A 24,862-nucleotide genomic window follows, 5' to 3' on the forward strand; every position below is an offset into this window, starting at 1 on the left:
ATTTAGGTCATGGCTTTAAAGCTGATATCGTTGCGTTCGGCGTAAATTGTAACTTTAAATGATGAAAGTTATTATTACAGAAATTGTATAAAATAGATTGAAAATTTTATTCTTTCAGGTCATTAGTAATCGAGTTCATTTAAATTATACAATCTTGATATTTTTTGATACGAAAATGTAATATTTTATTTTTTATTTTATTTCAATCCATCAATAGTAACAAATAATTGATTTACAAATAATTGATTGACAAAGTTATCGATCCTTGTGAAAAACCCTTGGCAGTGGAAATTGTTTTAATGAAAACAAATTATGTATAAATATTGTAAATAATCAGTCTTTAATTCTCGGTTTACGAATCAGTCATGCGAATTAGAATTTCAATATTTATATTTAAGATGTATTATATATTATGTAAAAAGAGATGACGTCATTGGCAAGCCGGATATTAAATGAAGCAATATCTTTGGTCCCAGATAAGAACGAAAACTTTTAGATATGATTAGCACAATTTATCTTGATTATTGTGACACGAGCAAAAATCTCTTTCAATCGTTAAAAAATATTAATTTTTCCGTAAATCCAGTTGCATTTTACAATGCATTTATTTTGCTTGTTTTAAAAAGGGCTTTTTTGCAATAGTATTTTATATTATAATAGATAGCATTTTGTGAGTATTTTTGATTATTTAGTGAGTCATATAATTGTACAAAAGGGAGAAAAAGGATCAAGGTATAAAAAATTTGCGGGTATAGAGATAAAAAATATTATAAAATCGTGACCTCCTTTTTGATAGAAAACTTGTATTGCTTCTTCCTGATTGAAAACAAGATCGTAATTAACCAAATGTATATTTGCGTGACATGTTTTATATGCGTTGCTTCTCATCGTCTGACGAATTCGTAACGCTATTACTTACAATATAACACGATAAATCTTATCTTCCCGCAGAATGTCGACCAATACGGAACTCATATATACCACATGTGTGTTTTTAAAGATAGTAAAATAAGAACGAAATTGAAATTTGCTTCATAGACTCATAGTGATTTTTGTCCATCCAATGTTCTTCGTAAAGAACTTGATAATATTATTATACATCGTGTCTAGAATCTTGTCTTGCATTCTTCGGTTATATGCGTGTCAATTATTGTTCGTATACGCAAATAACGAGAGAGTATTTGGCGGTATTTCCGGTTAGCTGATAGCGTGCGATATCAAAGCACACTATTTCTTTTCGTTGATTCTTCTTAAGCTTCCGTCCTTTTTTTTACTTCGTTCTGAGTTAATCTTGTTTTTCAAGAGAATATACGCGATTCTATCGTGATTTTTCTGAAGATCTACGCTTATTGAGTAGTAAAACGACAAGATGCGAACTTCCGCTCGCAGTAATCGATGTGCATTGAAAAAAGCCATCGTAATGTTGCGTGCGACAATGTCAGAAGTATTTTATATAATTCTTGTATTATTTAAAGATCTCTTTTTGATAAGAATTTTTTCTCCTTAAAAATTTACTTCTGTCAAACGACTACTTTCGTATATTAACCGTGTCTCATATATTAGTGAGAAATAGTGATCTTTTCGGAGTTTGTGCGACACTTGTGCAATTTTTATCGATACAGGATACAGGTAACATACACATAACGCATCGTACTAAAAGTCCTACAAGTCAAAGTTAAAATGTCAAAATTTTTTATCGCTTGACGTTTTAACATAACGGACTAGTTATAAAATACAAATGATAGATTCGATAAAAATGCGACCTCGCTATCGATCGTACTTTAACACTTGTCTGTTTTTCTTATGATTATTATGCATGCAATTTCCTCGACAGTCGTAATCGTGTAATGGGACTCGTTACTTCCACTAATTAATACGAAAGTGAAAATATATACGGATGAAGTTCGTTCATTACGTCGCCTCTGAATTTGCTGATTAAAATTGAACGCTTGGGTGATAAAACGGTTACCATAAAATCGAGTAAGGAGGACTGGAAATATATGTGCGTGCGTGCGAGTTTAAAATAATTGAAACGAGAAAAAAAACTCGTTTGAAATATGCGAGCGGAAGTACACATGCGGCATCGTTATTCGATACAAATAGATAAATAATCGATTATGTACAAGTATGAACAAGGTATACAAGCCGCGTCGGTGTGCTTTCGTATGCGTACTCAAGATGGATTCAGCCACTCCATTTTATTCCGTCTCGCTAAACTTCTTCTAACTTCTCAATTTCAACGTAACACGTCATGTTACGAATATTGAAAGCATAGCGAGAGGAAGGAAACGTGGCCTCTCACGATTATTGATTCGCGAGAATGTCCTCGCGTTCGCTCGGCATTAACAATAATGTCGGAGCACAGCTCCGAGGAAAACAGCATTATATATTATCACATAATTTCAGGCTACTGATTAATCTACATATTATTCGCTCCTTCAGCAGCGAGATCGCTAAAGTGAATAATTAAGTCGCCTAAAGTCGGCTATCGCTTTAAACTTGGTCAGTATCTCTAGCTGAAATTTTTTTCTCGCTGAGGCTACACCTCGATGCTAAGCTCGCCGTGTGCAACTATATTCCTATTTATACCTATATTTCTCAGCCAATAGAGTCAGTGAAATTTTTCGTCATAATAATCGCGCAAATCTTCTCGATTGTTTACATCTCAGATTGCATTTGCTGACATCGAGGCGCGGCTTAAGCGCAAGACGTCCGAAAGAGGTCTGCGGCCATGATACGTAGAGGAGATCTTCGCGAAATTTTAATATCTTATCGCTCGCTAACGAAATAATAATCGTTCGACACAACGAAACGACCTGTAATAAAATCCTGAACGCATCTAACTGTGCTATATCGAAATTCTTACTCGCTGTCGGCGACGTGTAATCGATTACTTTTGGCAGTAAACGATAGCGAGACTTCGAAGCTTCTTGCATCACCACGGCCGCAATATACGTCACGTTGCATTAAGTATGTTCCTCGATCGACGTCTTAATTTATCTAGTAACGATAACGATGCGACGCGATTTAGTGCGCGCGACATCCCGAATTATCTATTATTTTTACAGACAATCTCGTGTGAGTCATGTCACGCGCGTTTAAAAAGAACAAAGGGGCGCGAGACGAGACGGAAAGCTCTCGCTCGGCTTTGTAGAATCACTCGTCTATTCTATTACCAAGAAGAACTAACGTAGTTAATACTAGTACGTTGCGCGTGACGCTCGATGCCTCGGATTTCTGTGAACGAGGTGTTTCTTAATCAAGATGTGTCAATCGGATCGACGTGACGCCTTGGTGAATTAATCGTCATCGATAGTTTCCACGAAAATTCGCTCTACCCTACGATCCCTCGAACATTATTTCACACAATAATGCTCCAGATATCGTACGTGATATCAAATATATATAAATACTTTGTATTGTATCTGTTAATTGGATAAAATATGGCTTTAAATTATTTTTTTTGGCAGTTAATTTATAGTAAATGAGACAAAAAAATATGGAGAACGATTTCACACATTAATATCTATTAAAATTACTTAATTTTAATTTATAACTATGTTGCTATATTGAACTTTGCGATAATCAAATCGTTAAAGTTACGGTTAAGGTCAACCGATATTGAGGAAACTGTCTCATAATAAATTGCTAATCCGCTAACAACGCATTATCGATCTAATAAGCCCGTCATTTACTGCATTAATTCCCGGGCATTACGCCAAAATATATATAATCGCCTATATACTATATATATTTACTTCCTGCTGCGCTAACCGTTGAAATTCTAATCAAGGCGCAGCGTCATTCGATCGTCACTAAGCCATTCTACCATAATAGTGACATACTACTAGGATTTTATTATTTATTGTCCTCGTTGAAGTAATTCGCACTTTAATTCCGCGACTTACTGTTCACTCTCCTTTTTTTATCCTCATTTCAGGATGATTTTCTGGCAGTTTGATAATTGGAATTGTGAAAACTTTCGCGTGGATGGAACGTGTAACGGTTTTTCGAAAAGTAATAAGGTATTTCAAACGCGCGAAGGTAACGAAAGGTATCAAAATTCGACAACTTCCGGAATCCGCCGGCTATCGCGGCAGTGATTGTTTCGATGTCTGCTGTAGCTTTCGGCCGAGAACTTATCAAGCGTTTGCTGCGTCACGCATTTAAATTTTTTTACGCGTTCGCTGCAAATTGCCCCCCCCCCTTTCCATAAGATAAATATATTTCAGATATATTTAAATCTTTATTTAAAAAGTTATATATATATATGTATATATATAAAATGATTCAGTCTCTTAAAATGAGAAAATTGTGAATTGGCAGTATATTATTAGAAATTATTAAATAGAGCCAGATGACTGCTGCAATGTTGATGAATAAAAAAGTTACAACAAACACGCTTGATTAATCCGCCGTTACACGTTTTCTGTCGCACCCCTGCTTCCATTCCACTTCCGATGTAGACATCATGGGCTTATAATCCTAAGAACGTTTCAATCACTGTTCTACACTATAATCCTCGACACTTCTTTATTAATCAGATATTGTCTGACTCTTCCAAGCCTCTATATCTCTCGGCTGTGTCGTTGAATCTAAAGCGAGACCCACCTCTCTCTCGATTAGAACATCCGATCGGGAACGAAATCCGCTTGTTCGGTAAAAAAAAGAAGGCGCTCTTCCACTCGCCCGAGTCATCGAGCGTCGAACGCATTTTTCGATCATAGGTGCAAACTCTGATTCTTCCATCTAACGTGCTGCATCTCTTGCACGCGACAGTTCTGCGCGTTACGCGGAGGTAGTTCCACGGATCCTCCACCGGCGACGACGACGACGACAGCTGGCTCGTCTTCTTCAGGAGAGTAGGACCGAGCAGAGTCTGGCCGCTGGTCTATGGAGGACCGCCGGAACCTGGATCGACGACGACATGGACGACGGCGATCGTCACACGGTAGTGACCCGATCAACCTCGACGTAACGCACAGAACTGTCGCTGTGTCAGCATATCACTTCCTTCCCGTCGATTATCGCCGTCTCGGACGAGATGCTCTTCAAACGGTGCTGGGATATCGAGCGGCGACCGCGCCGCCGACAGATCCGCCAGATGATGAAGCAAGCGACAGCGAGGACGGTGATCAAGACGAGCGCCCCCAGGGCCAGCTGTAGAGGTGGCAGTCGCAGGAGCACGGAGCAATGTGTCAGGGCCTCGTCGTAACCGGAAGGACAATGGGACACCCCGTCGCACCAAAGCGAGGCATTTATGCAGGCGTCCAGTTCCGGACAACGTTGCTCGCAGTCCCGCGACATTTGCAGACCCGCCGTTGACGTCACTGACGGCCTGCGGGTCAGAGAGAATCGATAGAATTATATTGTTTCGCTCCGTGACGACGTCTCTCTCTTTCTCTTTCTCTTTTTCTCTTTCGACTTTCACCCGCTAAATCGAGGGCAGGTGACGTTGAGCGGATATTAAGTGTTTTCTAAGGAGAAAAAGAGAGAGAAAGATATTCTCGAGTAACTGCTATTTCCTTGCTTTAATATTATGTTTGAGGTGTAATAAATCAAAAAGCACAAGAAGATTTAATTTAATTTTTATAAAGGGAGATTCTCTCTCGTATTATTGTATTATTAATATTTTTAAATATCTATATAAAAATTTCATAAAATTTTATGGAGTTTTATATTTATATAGTACATTTTTTTCTCCGGAAAAATTAAATTATCAATTATCATTACAATGGGGATATAAAACATTGAGAGATATATTTTTTTAAATTCTATATTTTATGTATAATTTCCGCGCTTTAGAGATTTTATACAACTTGTGCAAATATATAATAGAACGCATGTGTATTTATTAGGGCAATTTTCATTTCTACTTCATGAATTGATTATTCTTCACGAAAGAGATTGCGGAAGTTATAGATAAGTTACGGCGAAGTTTAATGAAGAGATCTTAAGACGAAGATTGCGTTCGTGAAAACTCTAACAACAAGCCTCCGTTATGCTCACTTTATCGGAAATACTTTCAGTAATACTTATAGTTCATATTTACTCCTCTCTTTTACTCGTGAAAATATGTTACCTTCTGGTGAGCTCGAGCCACGTGACCGTGTAAGAAGCTGGCTCTTTTACGATAAATTCTACGGCGATGGTCCTGATCGGATCATGTCCCGGTGCAAGAATCATCGCGTTACTGCTGACAGCCCAACCATCGCTGAAAATTTCTACTACGTGATGCCTCGAATCAGCAGGTGGCTTTGGGCAAACTGACACGTGGATCGCGCCGCCCGTGTGCACGATGATGCGATTCTTGGTCGCGCATTTCGTGCTGTTCGACATAATTATGCCGTGCATTTTCACGTACAAATATTGACCCGGACCGGGATCGATTAGCCACGGTTGGTTCTCGCAATTTTTCTAGAAATGGCAAAGAAAAAGAAAGATTAATATACGCTTAAAATAAAATAGATATGCAGAGCGACTAGAAATTGCGATTTAAAATATCGCTTTATTCTCATTATTTTTTATTTCAATTCTTTTTTATGAAAAAGTATATCGAGATATTTATATTTTTTTCTGCAAACGTTGCTAGACATCAAGTACTGTCATTGCTCTTACTTAAATCTTTTTCACATATTGGGAGATGTGAACTCGTTCGCAAATATAATTTATTTCTTCTCTTAAACCTTTCCTCTCAAGACTAGAATATGATGAATAAGAATTATCTTATAGTCAGTTTCTTTAACGAGTCTGTATATAAAGGCTTCTCATGTTTACCTCATTTTCCTCGGATGGTGATGTGTATTTAATTTGGCCAGACGGTCCTCTGACTCGGCGTTTCTGCATGCAATCTACATGCACCGTCTTGACAAATTCCCAAAGGCCTTCGAAGAAGAGATTGTTGTAATCATCCAAAGCGTCCATAGATAGAACGGTGAAATGTACCTCGGCGATATTAGAAGTCGATTTGATATTGATGGGTAGCGATCGATTCGAGCAAAGACAATCGCGTTGAATGGGTGGCGCGTTTGGCCAAGGTAAATCGAGTACCTGCAAATAAACACCAAAGAGAGATGCTTCCGATCGTATTTATTCTCGGAATCCTGATTTATGACTTTCCAATTAATATATGCCACGTAACTAAAGAGCCATGCTTTGATTGCGAAATGAATCTTGATAAATCATATCATTGAGTCAAAAGTGTATTCCACCATCTGATATCCGCGTTATTAGATATCTAACTAATAATACAACTCGGCGCATATTGAGGTCTGACTCATGTCGGTATTGACTACTGTGGAAACTTCAAAGTTCGTCAGCCCGTTTCGGTTTACCGTATTTCGGATTCCGAGATTGCTGATACTCGCAGGTAAAATCATTACCCCTAATTACCAGATTAATACTTGCTAATACGTAACTTTTACTGCATCGAACTGTAATTTATGTCGCTCGAGTTTCTAACAACTCACAAATGGTAAAAACGATTTAAAATGTTTAATGTTATGCAAAATCTTTTTTTGCAAAATATTTTCAAATTTCATAAGCTCCATTAAAATATTAATTAATATATAATAATATTCAAGTGAGTCGGCGATTTCATGACATATATCGATTGCAAAACTCGCGGAAGAACAATGCGATGGGTTTGTCGTGGAACTTAATCGTGATTAGCACAAGTTTCAATCACGCACCTTAACGGAAAAGTTGTCGGAGCCGACGCAGAGCAGCCTATTGAAATCGGTGCTGTTAACGCTGCGACAGGTGCGATTCCCATTGAGGAGCTTGTTGAACCTCAGCTTCACCATCTCGTCGTGTTCTCCTTCGAAGCGGTACACGCAGCTGCAAAACCCGTTCTGGCCTGCACTTTCAGCACTTAATCGAATCTACACGCCTCGCCGGCCAGGCAAAGGAGCCGGTTCAGTGATCGATACTGCAGGAAGATTACGAGGAGCATCGAAGGTTGGACGCTCGTTAATCGGAAAGCGGCTCGCAAAGTGATTCTAAGGGTGTATCACGGTAACGTGCGACCGCCATTACCGAGTTTCTGCTCCCTTTTTTGGATGCCGCAGTCAAATTATTTTCGTCAGAGAACATTTCTGCCTTTAACTATTCGATTGGGAAATAAATCTCCTTGGCGAATGCAAATAGCAATTTTCCCAAATTGAATAAGATTATTTTTACGTCTCATCTGGCCGATCAGTATGTATAAAAAGTAGTTTAATGAGCAAAGAAAATTTCCAATTTATGTCATAATATCCAATTATGTTAATCTTGCATTATTGTATTTTATAAAATAAATATAGATGATTTCCTACAAGAGGGAGAAAAGACGGAATTACGCGTTTCTATAGAATATTATAATAAAATGCTCTTTTTCTTCTCCGTGCATTTTGCTGAACGTTAAGGAGAAATTTTTAAATTTTGCTGGCGGAAAGATCTCGGTCTAACGGCGCAAAGCTCATTTTACGATTGTCGTAAAGTCTAACTGATATTTTATCGAAGTTGTGGAAGATTCGATCCTGCGGACAGTAATAAAAGAACGGCGCGAGCGATAGGACCATACGAAGCCCGTATCAAAGACGAAACGTGTATATTCGTTCCGTAGGAGAGCACACTTTTCGTACTTTATCGCAGATATCTACATTCCGTGAGTCGTATGATAGCTATAAAGATTTCGCGAAAAGATGTCTGGGATCTGAGAAATAAATTGATCCAGATCATGATAAGTTTTCTTTATGAAAATATCTGGAATGAATCACCAGGAACAGAGACCATATATTTAAGTCTTCTGTTTCTGACGATGTGTTCACTATAACATAGTACAAAAGCTCTGTATCAAGAATACTTTATATCAAGGTTTGATATTTGTGGAAAAGATACGATAGAAATAGTATTGATTAATGTTATATTAATTGAATAATGTAATATTAATAATACGCCAACATACGCGATCTGTGAATTTATCGATAACGAGAGTAAGTGATAAAGCTTTGATGGATGTTTTTAATTACACACATGTATAATATATTTTTAATCGCAATTTAGTAACACATATTCTGATCTCATCTCGATTTGCCATCAATATATCGTGAATCATTTAATCGCGAAAAAAGGTAGGAAAAAAACGATATATATTTTATGGCGAAGCGGCAACGGCCATCATTAATAGCAGGCCGTCATGAATTAATAAATGATAACGATTAACGACGTCATTATCGCATCATTATATCGTTATATTAGCCTTTGCAATAGTATTTCGAATTGATACGGCCCCACTATAAACGATAAATTGTCAAATTGCCAATTGTGACACTTTATCGGCGGACGAATAATAACGAATAAATGATAATGTATCGATCGACGAAGGCGCGAGATTATACTATAAATTTCGCCATAAATTTCAAGGCGCGCGCTAACCATGTGTTCAGTAAGCATCGACGTTGGACAGTAGCGCATATTTCCGGTAGACAAGTCCAAGCGAAATATTTTCTCCGGTACTTGGAGATATATTTCGCTATCGTAACGACAATATGAATATGGCATCGTATTCTTACCTTATATTCTTTGATCCTCCTCGGCCGTACAGGAATATATCGCGGGGTCCCCGGAATTTACGATCCGGATAATGGTCTCGGTTGCGACTATAAAAGATCCGGGAACATGGTCCGCTACCGTATGAATCGCCATCCTGATGAAGATCGACAAATTCGTACAGAGCGCGAAAATTGACGGGTCTGGAAAAATGATTGTTTTACATCGAGTTAATTAATTTGTCGAAGCAAAAGTGTTCTAGAGAAAATATATTAATTATATCGCGTATATATTCGAGATATACGAAGCTATCTACGAAATTGATCCATGAAGCAATTAAGAAAGATAGAGCTTATATAGAAGAAATGATATAAATAAAAATAAATTTGAAATCGATTCATGAAGCAATTAAAAAAAATAGAGTTTATGTAGAAGAAATTATATAAATAAATATAAATAAAATGATATAAATTTTAAAAGATATTCTCTCCGCAATAAAAATATATGCGACGTTTCCATCTCGTAAAAATCTCGTATTAAGTTCAGAGAGATGCTAATACGCTTGCGTTTACGACTGGGGATGTATGTATTAACGTAATAACAACCGCGCGCATGGAAGTATAGGGTTAATATGCGCTGTTGTCCGGTAGGGTTCGGTGCGCTGATGAAGATCGACGAACCCCGGTGGATTGTGGAAGGCGACGGGCCTTGAAGAGAGACGTTGCACCGTGCGCGGTTACCGGGATGTTATTAAACCGGAGCCTGAGCTTATTATAAAGCTCGCTGTGTAGGCTTTACTTGGCGCGGAAAGGATTAACTGGACCGTGCGATGTATCCGCATTGCGCGTCACTCATCGTCGGTCGAGCACGCCGTGTCTACACGCGTGATGGACACGTGCGAGAGATTAAAAAAAAAAATAGAGAGGACGACGACACGGTAGATCGGCACATGGCGTGATAAGCGAATGTAATGCGTGTAAAATGTGAATCGGAGTGTGTCATCGACGACTCGCGGAAAGACCGATTCTCAATTATTCACTGACAGAAATCCCCGATCGGAATCTTTGTCGCGTGCACTTTGAAGAATTATCGTGTGCGCGAGTAAATGGAAAATAACGATAGAGAGAGGGGAACGCAAATGTTCGCTGATTAATGCGATAAAGACGTGATTGCGATTTAATTAAGCATTTGATAAGAGCCAATTTTAGAATTTATTTTATACGCGAATATCGCGCTCAGTTTTTATTATTGACAATGAATCTTTATTGAAACATTAGCCTCTATAAATCTTTTTTTCTCTCACTACTTTAAATTATAATATTTCTCGAGTGCGAGAGCGCCCGATGCAGCAGATTGAGGCATTTAATCGAAACTCGCGTTTCTTCATGCATCACATGCACAGACAGATTTAAATAATTTTTATATTCACGGAGCGAGGCGAATCAAGGGATAAACGTAACATTTTTGGAGGATGGGAGGAGAGGGTACGTATAAAATTAAGCAAATAGGGGATGCGGAGGCTGCTGCGCGTCTCGGCATTCCTCTAAATTCTGCTATCTTCCCTTCGCAACGGAAAGAACGCGGCAAAAAAGGAAGAATCCTTCCACTCTCATGAATAATCTATATTGTGGAGAGAGCGTAGAGCACGGTGAACGAATGAAACGTGCTGTTGCGACAGATATTGCACGTCGTATTCCTGTAAAACGTCCTCATATTTCGCTTCTAACGCTCCGGTGGTTCGATGCAGTGTTGTAAGCAAATCGAGTGAAACGCGGAATTACAAAAAAAACGTAAGTCGAGTACATACATATATATTATTTTTTAAATCGTTTTACTCATTTTTGTTGACACGATCTGCCGTTACATTCTTTCAAAATATTTCGATGGCCTATTAATACTTTTTTACGTGATCTACTTTCGAAATAAAGATTTTCAAGGATGAGAATTTATAGATATTTTTTGAACTTTCGAATTCTTTCCGATTTGTACGGCCAGTTGCATGCATTTTTCCATATCTATTTCTCGTTTCCTTTATATGAATATTTTTCTAAGAGCACTCAGATTGCTATCGAAGAAACGTCAAGAATTAAAAAAGTAATATAATCTTTTAGAATAGATATTAGCAAAATTAATATAATCTTTTAGAATAGATGGATAAAATATTAATAAATTCTATAACTTAATTAATCCATCGCGATATTGTTGTTTGCTGGTTCGAATCCAATTAATTAAGGAACAACAGAAGTTATATAACTTTTTAAACGAATATCAAAAGTTACAAGCACTCTACTGAATTCAATTAAAACATTGGATATAAGCGATACTTCGACTCGAACTTTAATTTAACTTTTTACTTAATTTCAAAATTTATCTTTATATATATTATTATAAAAGTTAGATATCTTATAATAATTTCACTATCTTCACGCGTACAATATCGGTTAAATAGGATATTATAATTTAAAAAATAAACAAAAATTTCAAAAGGTTAAATGAGATTGTGTAGTCGACCAAACTAGCCAGAATTATAATTTATTCAATACGACGTTTCGACCATATGGTTGTGGTCCTTATCAAGTATACAAAATTAGCCGACGTAATGATAATCAGAGTATCGGCATAGATAGTAATCTTGTGCAAAGCACAAGGCACATTAACAAACTTTATTTTAAATTCGATTTTTTGAGAACAATGAGTCCGTGTGGGACCTCGTCAAAGACATATAATGTGCCTTGTGCTTTGCACAAGATTACTATCTATGCCGATACTCTGATTATCATTACGTCGGCTAATTTTGTATACTTGATAAGGACCACAACCATATGGTCGAAACGTCGTATTGAATAAATTATAATTCTGGCTAGTTTGGTCGACTACACAATCTCATTTAACCTTTTGAAAAATTCGACTAGCGATATTAAGCTATCTACAAATTTCTAAACAAAAATTTCTAATATAAAAAGACACTTGCCTAAGCGCCGTCGATTCAATCATGCGCATCTCGATAGTTAAACTGCTGCCAGAGGAAACGAAGCTTTCTCCTAAAGAGCACGGACGACTGGTATTCTGCAAGATAGCGTGATCACAAGTCTTTGGTACTTTATCCTTGCAGTATCTCGCCAGCAACGTAGTATTACTCGCGGGACGCGCAAGAACGGGCTGAATCGGGTCGCTCATTCTCTCGGAGTAACGCTGACGTTCTTTTTCACTGAAACAAACGTTGCGTTGACTCTCCTAGAAATGCCGTTTAGCAATTGAAAAAACTACGACTTGAAAAATTAATACGCAGAAGTTGGTGTAGTTCGAAACTGACAAGGTAATTAAGAATGAAAAGGAAAGCAAAGTAATATGTATTACCAGACAACATCGTTGCACTCCGATAGCGGCATCATCTCGCCGTCCCAGACCATCAGCGTCGTGGAGCAATCCTCGTCCGTGGTGGACAGACTGGTCCCTACGTGGAACTTGAGGATGGATAACCAGACGCGAAATTGCGGCTGCGGCGGTCTCGCCGCCGGTCTCCTCCAGACGGTATTTCCGGGTCTCTGCTCCGGGAACTTGGGCAACGGACGCGGGGGCGGCGGGCTCGGCGGGGTGGGACCAGCGCCGCGAAGATGGTACAGGCACGTGCTGTTTCTCGGCAGAGAGTGACGTGGCGACGCCAGGACGCCACCGCCGGTGCCTCTCAGCCAAAATTCGCAACGTTTATTCTTGGCGTAGGTCGGCGATTCGGCGTCCACGAACGTGACCTGGAAGCCGACGCGCGTTCACATTGCGTGCAGCGGGGCCGGGCTTCGCGTCGCCCCGATTTACCCCGATTCGCCCCCCTTCGAACGGGAAGTTGAGCGGATTGCCCGAGCGATCGCGTGCTTGCGGTCCTATCTGATGCGAATGAATTCGCTGCGGTGTGTCGTTAGGAAATTTTACGGGATAATGCGAGCGTTGGTGATATCGTTGTTTCTACAATGCGGGAACTGGTTAAATTTTATGCGCAATCAACGAGCGAATTCCCAAATTTCCATAGTGGATAGACAGAGAAAGAGAGATAATATACGATTTATATCTTAGTTCTTTAAAGAATTAGACTGTTTCGTTAAATGTATAATCATATTTATGATGATTATGACTTATTTCGATATGCATAGTAATTTTCTTCGACTACCGCAGTTCGTTGCGTTAATAGGATTAATGATACAATCGATTAAATGGCGATTAAATATGCTCGTATTCAGGAATTACAGTTCAAACGTAAGATAAGATTTATTTGCCAAAGTATTCTCTCTCGTAGAATATTACCTGTACCTATACATCTAAAGCGTTCAATTTTATGGGTGATTAAGAAGGAACGGACAGAATAGACATTAATTAAGGTGGTCATTATGCAGTTTACGACGAGAGCTCTCACGTACTTGCACTTCTAATTGAAATCCATGTAGGGAATGGGGCGGCGTCGGATGTAAGAAGGTGCCATAAGGAGAGGTAGTAAACTCCACAAGGATCTCTGGGCCGCTGCTGATGGCCTCCGGTACGGGTTCTCCGCCGCCGCAAAATTTTAGGATCACAGGCTCCCTCGTGGTGTATCCGTCATATACTGTTACATAGTCCTGCAAAGGCAAATTTATATCTATGTGGAAGAGATAAGCGTAATTTGAGAACAAATCGATTAAATTCCTAACGGTAAATTCATCGTCGATATATTTTCTCATATTAATATCTAATTCGTTCAATTAATATCATAAATAAATATCTTAAATTTATTACTTATATTATTCTATCAAATATTATATTTAAATTTTAAGAAATTCTTGCGTTAATTCATTAAGAATAATTACTATTAATAATATGAAAGTTAGAAAAGTTTGAATATATTGAAAGATATAATTCTGAAAGATATTATAACGGATTTTCGAGAAAAGAAAAGCAAAAGGAATCACGTAAAAAGCTATAGAATGAGAATAAATTATCGCGAAAGGGTAATTGAATTTGTACGGCTGCATTTAGCTCGTAATCGGCTCTATATACTGTTAACAGAAATATCATAGTCGTGGCTTTTTCCGATCACAGTAAAGAGAGAAATGCGGAATTTAAAGATTTTTCCACTGACAGGAAATATATATATATAAATATGCAAAAATAGCGCGACAGCGCTTGGCAGACTGGTCACGTGTTATTCTCTCTTTTCTCCGTCTTTGTCTCGAATTTATAACAGCTAATCCAATTTTCGCGATGGCTTTACCTGAACGACGTCGCAATCTTGCCAGAGACGTAGCTCCCGGGGTGGTGGCTCGGCTTGAGTAGCTGGTCGCGCCCTTACAGCTACCAATTGGCCTCGGGGCTGTTTTACGTGTATTAAAGCATGTTTGCCCGCTGGCACTTCGTGCTGTCTCACCTACGTCGTACATAAATCGTAGTAAATCTATTTCTCTCTACACTATCTATGTTCTTCTCGCATAAAATCATTATCTTAATGCTGATATATACATTATATGCGGCAAATTATATTTTCTTAGCGATTAAAGATGTAAATATAAATATTATAAAAGCAATATATTTACATCGAATAGTATCAGTTTTAATTTTTTTTATTTATATCTTGTGCTAATTAAAAATTAATTTTTATCCTTCTCAAAATTATATATTATAAAATTTATTAAATCATATATTTAAAAATTAAAAATAGGTCTAATAGATTTTTCTATAAAATTTCAGCAAGAAAATATTAAAGTTTACTTTTCCTACTATTTTTATTTAGATATTAATCTAAGTTTGATATGAATATATTTTTTACAACTTATAAGAATAGTAAATAATGCGCTTTAAAAAACCAGATTAAAAAAAAATAAGATTTAAAAAGAATCATTTGATAGATTTATTTAGTGCGACATATAAAAATAAATCTTAAATTTGCCATTTATTCTTTGTGATTGAGTTAACGGAGTAAAAACGTGTCGAACGATTTTTATTTAGACATCGGAGACTTTACGATGTTGAGCGTAAGTACATGATACAGATCGGAATGATTGTATCAGAGTTTTTGAAATAAGATAAACTTTTAGTAGAAATATACTGACAGAGATTGCGAGCTTCGAAATCGTAATCGAAGTCTATCTAGCGTAAGTCCCATGAGTGTCTGCCTGTCTATAGTTGTACACGAAGAGGATAAATGACTGCCTCCGTTTGTTGAAACTAGAGGCCGTAAATTCTACTGAAACCTTCACGTATTTCACCCATCGAAATGGCTGAATATCGAGGAAGTTGATTAGTCTCGGTATCGCGATGATAAATGCTGACATTATTACAACTAGCATTGGCTATCTTCATCATAAATAACTCGTGCAAAAACAAAATTTACTCTCTAGTAAGAAGGGAGACAAAAAGTTAATTAAAGATCAAGAAAATAATGAAAAGCAGACTAAGAATTTCGAATCATTATTCTTTTTTTAATTATTTTTTAATTATTTTAATTATTATTTTTTTATTATTTTTTAATTATTTTTTAATTATTTTTTAATTATTTTAAATTAAATTTCTCGTAACAAAGTCAGAAATATCTTGCCAATTCCTTGCGAAAATATTGTCAATGCGTTTCACGTACAGAAATTCGTGCTTGGCTGCGAACCAATTTTGAATTTTCTACTGCAAACAAAAAATTGTGCCGACTAGAAAATCGTCTCTCGCGTTGATTTACGTGACGAGGAGACTCGCATGGTACTAGCGAGATGCTAAGGGGAAATAATGGCCACCGGAAGAGAACCATCCGAAAATTTGTTAACCGCATGCGAGGGGTAGCGAGCCATTTTTACGACTTCCGTTGCAGGTGTGTCTGCTTGAAACAGAAATATGAGCCGCGTCAAGACTCTGGAGAGAGGATCCTTGTCTGACTATGTCGATCGTATATCTTTGCCGCGCATCTGCACAGTGACGAGCAAATTAATTTGAGCGATGATACATTATCCTAACGATACGCCTGATACGCCAGAAACGTTTCCCTAATGAGCAACCTGAGGAAAAAAGGCAGAAGATGGAAGCTCTTATAGGTGTATTTTTTGCTGAACATTGGATATTTTTGAGTCCTTTTTCGCGTTCATTCATTTTAATTGAAATTGTGTATTAAATATTCCATAAAATGTGAATAACGAATTGTCAATAGCATTACTTAATGCACGGTTATATTTGCGATGATTTTTCTTTTGCAATTTTTTACGATGTAGAATAAAAACTCATCGCACGCTTTTTGCCAATAATGGTACAATTTAAGCGAGCCTTACCGCGTAATAGCAGGTGAGATTGCGGGGATAGAGACCGGGAAAGTTGGGCGACTGCAATCTGCACTTCTTCCGGTCGCAGTCGGTGAATATACGGGAGCAATAAGTCCCGGATATTAGGTCCCCTAAGAACTGCTCGGAGCTCGGCTTTGTAGGCGGTGGCACGTGTTGCCCGAACATTTGCACCGGCATCGCCATCGACGTGTTCGCGTCGGACGTGCGCTCGGTCGACGCCAGCGTCCCGACGACCTGCGTTATTCCTGACCACGTGACATTGGAATTTTAATCATCGACGATGAAAATATCGGGAAATTCTTTGTCCGCACAATTTCAATGGTCGTAATGATACCGGCCATGCAATTTTGCAAACGAGGCTACTTCAAATTCTGAACAATTCTTTTGTCAAATATTCGCTCGTGAAATATATTTGAATGCATTTAAGTAATTAAATGATACAATCATATATATTTAAACGAATTAAAATATATATTAAAAGTAACAAGTATAATAGATTTTCAAATTCGAAATTTACCTCTCTTCTAAGTGTTTTAATACTATAAAATTATATATTTTTTTATTATTTATAAAACACGAAATATTTTATAAAAAAATTCATATATAAAATAAAATAAAAAAAATTCGTTAGATCTCGAAAAGTCTTTTCGCAGAAAATGTCTAAATTTGTCCCGGGCTGATTTCAACCGAAATGAGTACACGAAATAAAAGCTATGGAACGTAAAACAAATATCGAACGTGTCGCAAGCCAAACTTCGAGATACGTGCTCGAAATCTGGAAACGGAAGCTGATCACCTACCGACGAAGGGATTTCCGTAACGCACCACCGCGTCGGACTTCCTGATCATCTTGTATGCCATCCTAAAGTCGAAGTTGAATCCTGTCTGATCTTTGCTAAGCCTGAGCAGCTTGAGGATGATCGAGACGCTGGGTGTTTCGCTGTAATAGATCGCGGGTCCCCAGGATGTGCCGCACCAAAGACCACCGACGTCGGGACGTTGTGCCTCCGAGATCTGTAAGGATCCATCAGGACATCCCTCCGCGGTGAACGACACGAATTTGCCTAGAGTAAAACTGTCGAAGGTCAGCTGCAAACGGAAAAGCTCAGCGTAAATAATGACGAATAAATATTGTGAATAAGTGTTTAAAAGATTAAAATAGTCTGAAAATAAATATTTCTAAATAATCGAAAAGTATTAATAAAATAGAAGAGATTCGAATTCATTAAAAAAAATATTTTTTAATCTGTACTTTAATCTCTAATATCTGTACTTTAATCTAGTAAAAGATACAATCTGACTGGAAGGATATTAAACCTTTTTATTCTTGTGTTTATTAGATTACTTTATATCTTCTTATATTTTTGATTAATTTTTCAAATATGTTTCTCTAAATTTTATTTAACGACTGACATTGTCGTGATTGAATGAATGATTTTACTGCAAAAGTTTATTTTTTATATATTGCCGATCAAATAAATTTCCATCGGCATCCTCATCGATCATTGATCGAGCCGTCAGAAATGGATAGTTTGCACAATTTTTCATACGAAAGAGCAGTCGCGCACGTCCGTTCGCGTCATGCGATTAAAATATCGACAATCCCGCTTTTTGGCGATGATAGAAAGCAGTTTGCATCGGTAGTCATGCGTGAGTGATACGATTGACGTATTAAACACCGATCAAGAAATATTTATATATAACAGAATGTGCTTTACTACACTTAATAATATTTCGCAAGCAATGAATCTCTTTCGAGTTTATTTATATATCATTTCGTTACTCAAGTTTTTTTTAAAGAAACTCCAGAGAAAGTGGATCAAGCTTCGCAAATTGACTTCAATATATCGTGTGAAACATAATTTCGCGCGACTACCGTACTCTGTTTCACATCGATGCGACTCTTGGTGAGGCCGCGGCTCCTTTGAGAGAGAAACGAGGACAATAAACTATCTACCTAGACCACTGGTGCGGGATAGTGTAAGGGATTCTTGTGACCTGCGCTATGCAGATATGAGAAAGCCGGCAAATATTACTGTGTAAATAATTCGGCGACTGGAGGCAAAAGAGTTTTTGTGTGCACTCTCGAGAAAGTTTTCGCGCTCTCGGAAACTCGGTGCACGGTCAGTTTTACGCAATCGTCGGAAAATTCGCGACGTTTATTAAAAATTCCGCTTTTAATTTCTCCGCAGGAAGCGGAGAGAAAAAGATAATTCCCTTCGCTGTCGCGTGAAAATAAATGCGCAATGTTTTTTGAGATATGGCGAACGTTCCTTTGCTCTGCGCATCGATTGCGTAATTTTTATTCTTTTTAAGAGATTTTCTTTAAGAAACATGTTTCATTGTGGAGGTATTAATAGTTCTGTTACAAATCCTGTTTACGCAAAGAAAATAATTATTTGTTAAGACTTATGAGCTTCCCTTAATTTACGATTCGTTAAAAACTTGAATATTCGGAATTTAATTTACTACATAAATCCAGCGCTGTTCCGTTTTCTTTCTTCTTTATCGTTTCCTGGTTTCTTCATTGAACTTTTTACTTCGTTAATGCGTACTTTAATTAAAGCCAGATTCAGTGAAATGTAATTTATTGCAAATTTCCGAGACGCGTCTTTTTTTCATGAAGAAAATGTTGATAAATAATGATGCGAATGTAATCGATGTAATATTAATATTAATGATAATTGAAAACCTTTGGTCTTGAGACTCACCTGCACAATGTCACCAAAATCATCACCTGGCGCATTAAAGGTGAGCTTGCAAATGTAAGGCACCTTATCTTCCTTCGGTCGATGCAGTTCCAAATCATACGTCTTCCCCACGTCACCATAATATGTTTTATTACAAGCTGTAACATGAATGTTAAAATATTTTAATATTTTACATTCTTTCCGTTCATACGTGTGTATCGATATTTATTTTTATTCTCTCTCCTATTTATTTCTGAGATTATTTTTGTCGAGTTTGTAAAATGTTTATAATAAATATCAAAGACTCGCCATTATTGGAAATTTGCTCGACACATTTAATCGCTGTTATAATTGTATGTGCGTGCATATGTACGTGATATTATCTATTTTTAATATAAAACTCTATCAAAGTTTAGTTTATTATATTTTCCGATTTATATAACTATCATATAAATATAACAAACAGTCATAAAAATAATCATATAGATACGGCATGTCACATATATAATCAGTTTGATAATTTTTGCAATCCTTATAACTTTGACATCTCGATAGCTCTTTCTCTTCCTCAATAGCAGAGAGATACGTTGTCCTATAGTGGATTTCCCTTATCTTCTTGAAACCGATTTCTTACCGCGGCCAACAACGTCGTCATGGCCGTCCGTAAATTTTCTTTTACGAATAGCATTTTTCAAACCCGGAAGTGCACTTTCCAGAGCCGTGAAAAATCGTATTTGTGGCTAAAAATTTATGGGAAAAAGAGATAGTCGACGAGCATGCCTTTCTGCAATATTTTTCATCATATTTTTTCTCCGTAAAAAATACTACAAAATCTAAATTTTACACTTACAAGAATATAATTATGTCTCATTTTTTATTTAATGTTTAATTAAAATTGATGATTTACTAGGATAAGATATAATTATTTTCATATTAATCATCTTGAACATTTCTCTTTTATCTTGATTTTTATGTCATAATTTTAGTTATAAGTCATTAGCCGTTATGAGAATTCCATTTTAGCTTTCTACGGAATTAGTATTCTTGCAAACTTCCAGTAGAATTAACTTGATTACAGAGCTCTCATGTAATCGCGAGATTAGAGACGACAGGTTCAAATAAAGCGCCTGTTTGTAATAATCCAAACGTTTCTGTTAGAAGTAATTTTTATTAACATAAAACTCTCTCGAGACGACAAGAAAAATATATAACATAAATACAACATTTAGTTTATACTAATAATAAGTCTTTCTTACTTTTATTAATAAATTCGCGAAATATCTTGCGCGAATATGAGATATTACTCGAGAAATGCCTCGCATTTGTTAAAAATAAATATATATATATATATGATGCAAAATATCGAAAGTAAAAAATTAAAGCCGTCATAATCCATGAGTATGGTATTCCTTCTTTCCCTCCGTCAACCGCAAGCCGATTCCATCAGAGAGATTACGAGGGGTGAACTCTCGCGGATCGTAGAGCATGCCAAAATAAGGAATTGATGGAAGATGGTAATGAATTATCGATGAGCCGCGTCGTTTGTTTCGTGCCAGGCATTCTGGCTCGATGTTTCGGATGAGAAACGAACGAACGGAGAAGCACAACCGCGCGTAACGCTTCCCCTCCTCATTCATGTTTAATGGCATTTGCGGTGGCTCTGGAAAAACGGCGCTCAATCAAAGTCTTGCGAGTATGACCTTTCGCGAGAGGCCCATGAGAAGGCACATACAATCAACGGAACACATGATATTTTCGGTAGAAAAACATTCGGTTGAATAGTCACTTATTCAAGAGTCACTCTGTCCGATGAATAGAAAAAAATTGTCAAATTTGTTCAAGTATTCATTCACAATTCAACAAAATATGATTTAAACCGAGATGTTTATAGCACGTATCGAAAAATTTTTTATCATTCAAAAGTAATAATTTTAGATTCATCGAAATAAAAATACTTTTAAAAAAATCAAAATAATATGTTAAAACTAAATTTAATTAAATAGCAATTATATCCTTAAAAATATCCTTATTAAAAGTTAATAATTTAGGATGTATCTATAAATATATATATATATATATATATATATATATATATATAAAATCTTAAAACGCCCTCTCTAAATCTAATTTTCGCTAAACTATACAAAGATATATAAAATTACGAAAGAAAAGCTCGCGAAGGAAAGTATTCTAAAGTTCCTATTATTTGGATTATCGTTTCCTTAGTTTCATAACTTCATACAAAATAGTAACAACTAATTGCACATCTATTATATGAATTTTTTCACATAAAGTTTAATGATTAAATTATTAAACTAACTAAAAATTCTTTACGAATATTTGCTTTAGTGATACCGACATCCTTTCTTTGATTTTCATTGTTGCCTCAGATAATTTTAATACATTTTTTAAAGAATGTTACCATTCACTTTGGAAACTACTGCTTTAAACCAGTCGCTCAATTCGTTTACGATTCTCTTCTATTAGACGAATCGGGAATGCATTCGTCGATCGAGTTGCTTTGGCTTCCTCGCGTGTCCTAAGCGGAATTACCCCTAGCTTCAGTTGATTACACACTGGACTATTGTGAGGCTTCAAGGGCTCATAATGGATGTATAGAGGTGGAAATCAAGGGTCCACCGGATAGACGAGGGCGTCGTAGAACCGAAATGGTTGTCACATACACACACACATTCACATACACAAAATACGTACCATTTCCAGGCATCATTTCTAATCAGAACACTGACTCGTGCTGATCTACTGGATTCGAAGTCGTGCATTTATTTCGGAACAATTCCTTTAATAATCAGTTTTAATATGGAAGATAAGTAATAATAATCGTTCTACGTTGTGAAAAATTGTAATATAATTAAATTTAAAAAAAATTATTTAATAAAAATTCATCCTTATCTCATAGACACATTGATCCTTGCACATGAAATGTCTCATTTCGAAAATTTTATTTTTATATATGATGTTTAAATGTTTATACATTAAACATCTAAGTAAAAATAAAAATAATCAAAGATACAAATTAAGCACATCAATAAAATTATTGATTACTATCGTTAGCTAAATATTTTTCACTCTTTTACATATTATTAATCTAACATATTATAATATCTAATAAATAAATATATATATATATATATATATATATATAAAACTCTCATTTATTTATACTTTCCAAAGTTTAGTTGACAAAAATCTAAAACTTGATTTATATCAAGTTTTGAACGATTACGACATTTATGTGTCTGTCTGACTAATGGTCGACATAAACCATTTCGTTTCGTCAGACATGTCTGGTCATGCGCTGCATTCTACTACTGTGGCATCAAGGAGCCTCTTCACCGGAAACGTCTGACGAATGACTGGTTTCTGTCACTGCCGCGTTACATTTCGCCAAGGATCTCGCGTCGTACGAGCGAAGACAGACATTCTAGAAATACTATAACTAATAATTCCATTCTTAATGAAAACTGCCACTTTATATCGCGTTAAAAATCAAACATCGAGTATTAAATATCAAATGTCAATTCACATATACTATAACAATCACAAATATCTCATTGCATTTAAAAAAAAATTATTCAAAGATTATGTTGTCATCAATTATATAATTAATTATACATATATTAATTTTTATAAATTAATTTTGTTAATAATAAATACATTAAAATAATTTGCTAATAATAAATATATTTTATTAACTTATATATACAATTTTGTTAATAATAATAAATATGCTAATGATAAATCGATTTACAAGAAAAAAATTAAACAATTAAATTAATTAAATGCATTTGTTTTAAAGAGATTCTAGAGATAACAATGATTTAACTGTTTCACATTTTGACTTGCTCTGTTCACGTTCACGCAAACAGTTAATCGAAGGTAGTTCTAAAGCTAAACGTGTCCTTTGTACTGCGCAATCGAATTCAAGTTGGCAAGTAGGGTCGACGCCATGCACAATTGGCGTCGACCCAAGCGCGCTTAACAATGCCTGAAAATTTGGATTCGGAATGAATGCGTCTCCTTCCAGTTACAACTTCTGTAAATTTCCGATTGTTCCATGTCAGGTCGAGTGTTGAAGAACATTGATATATAATTAATTAGGGATTATTGAGTTTTAAGTTAAGAAAAAAAATACCGTTAACTTTACATTTACAAAATTGCTGTTGCTTTAAATCTTAATCTGCAATCTTAAATGCACTCTAAGAGAGAAATAAAATGATTTATCTCGGTAAATATTTTCCACGATATACATTTCCGAGATCGTGTCATTATGGAATTTTTGTACGAGAAACGAACAATAAAAAGAGATGCGACCTCTCGACGCGTCTCGTCTCGTCTCGTCTCGTCGACGAGATACGGATTTTTCGCAGCCGGCAAAAAATAGAGACGCGCGTTACATACGCGAAATTCTATGACGCGTACCTTGTCGGGCGACGAATTCGCATGCCGCTTCACTTGGCATCATTCGCATAAAAGTATGAAAGTGTACAATACCGAATAACAAGAAGAGGAGACGCATGAGTGCGTGGTAACGCGCGCGGAATGAAATTGCAAACGAGAAAAATCAAATGCCAGTGTAGGCAAAGAGTTCTCTGATAAGTATAATATCATCTAACGATGAATATGTACATATGCTCTACAGGAATATATAATATGTTCGTTAACTTAGGAAATAGCAAGACGAAATATTTATACAAGTCCCAAAAAATAAAGAGGAATAATCAATATAAGATAATTGGAATCAGTTTCTTTTAGGATAATACAAAAACTGTTACAAACTAAATAAGACTTACATACTTACACGTGAGAATGTTCTCGCTCTGCGCATCTGATGATAAAATGAAGATAAAATAATAGTCACGTAACGTAAGCATTCAGTAGCAAAACATTGATACTATTTTGCAAGGCTTATCATCCCACGTATGATACACAGAAAAAATAAATAAATTATATTAACAATAATTGCGTCACAAGTTGTTCATAGATTATATTAAAAATAAATTAAGTCAAAGATGACGTCAGAATAAAATACTGATCCTGCAGATGAAATGCAATTATAATTATATTATCAGCAGATAATTGGATGACGTGTGCTAGTAAGCAATCGCAAAAATTGATTTCTCTTCTTACTACGAACGCTCTCCTCCGGTACACGTATAATCGATAAATAAATAGTTAATCTCGGATAAGCGGTAAGTGCGTTTCGTTGTCGCGACGTTACATACATGCAACGATCTCGAGGTTGAATAACAAGCATGCTGACATTTTTAGTTATCGTCTTCGTCGTTAAGATGTATATCCATAATATGGTCCAGATAATGTCAGTTAAGATGTGTATCC

At 36.3% G+C, this 24,862-nt stretch overlaps 1 protein-coding gene across 2 annotated transcripts in view; it reads right to left on the reverse strand.

Moving 5' to 3' along the window:
• Nucleotides 1-4,965: 4,965 nt before the first annotated feature.
• The window catches only part of LOC105251046, a 134,619-nt gene continuing 114,722 nt past the window's right edge, over nucleotides 4,966-24,862 (reverse strand). For both annotated transcript variants that reach the window (XM_011257553.3, XM_025409090.1), the window contains exons 5-16: nucleotides 19,523-19,659; nucleotides 17,612-17,900; nucleotides 16,800-17,056; nucleotides 14,768-14,920; nucleotides 13,941-14,135; nucleotides 12,889-13,280; nucleotides 12,503-12,739; nucleotides 9,555-9,734; nucleotides 7,692-7,839; nucleotides 6,778-7,050; nucleotides 6,083-6,417; nucleotides 4,966-5,338 (exon numbers count right to left, since the gene is read on the reverse strand). In XM_011257553.3, the coding sequence (XP_011255855.1) occupies nucleotides 4,999-5,338; nucleotides 6,083-6,417; nucleotides 6,778-7,050; nucleotides 7,692-7,839; nucleotides 9,555-9,734; nucleotides 12,503-12,739; nucleotides 12,889-13,280; nucleotides 13,941-14,135; nucleotides 14,768-14,920; nucleotides 16,800-17,056; nucleotides 17,612-17,900; nucleotides 19,523-19,659 (2,936 nt within the window). In that variant the 3' untranslated portion in view covers nucleotides 4,966-4,998. The remainder of the gene's footprint in view (nucleotides 5,339-6,082; nucleotides 6,418-6,777; nucleotides 7,051-7,691; nucleotides 7,840-9,554; nucleotides 9,735-12,502; nucleotides 12,740-12,888; nucleotides 13,281-13,940; nucleotides 14,136-14,767; nucleotides 14,921-16,799; nucleotides 17,057-17,611; nucleotides 17,901-19,522; nucleotides 19,660-24,862) is intronic.

Source organism: Camponotus floridanus, unplaced genomic scaffold, assembly GCF_003227725.1.
Source record: "Camponotus floridanus strain SB8 unplaced genomic scaffold, Cflo_v7.5 scaffold24, whole genome shotgun sequence".
Taxonomy (NCBI): domain Eukaryota; kingdom Metazoa; phylum Arthropoda; class Insecta; order Hymenoptera; family Formicidae; genus Camponotus; species Camponotus floridanus.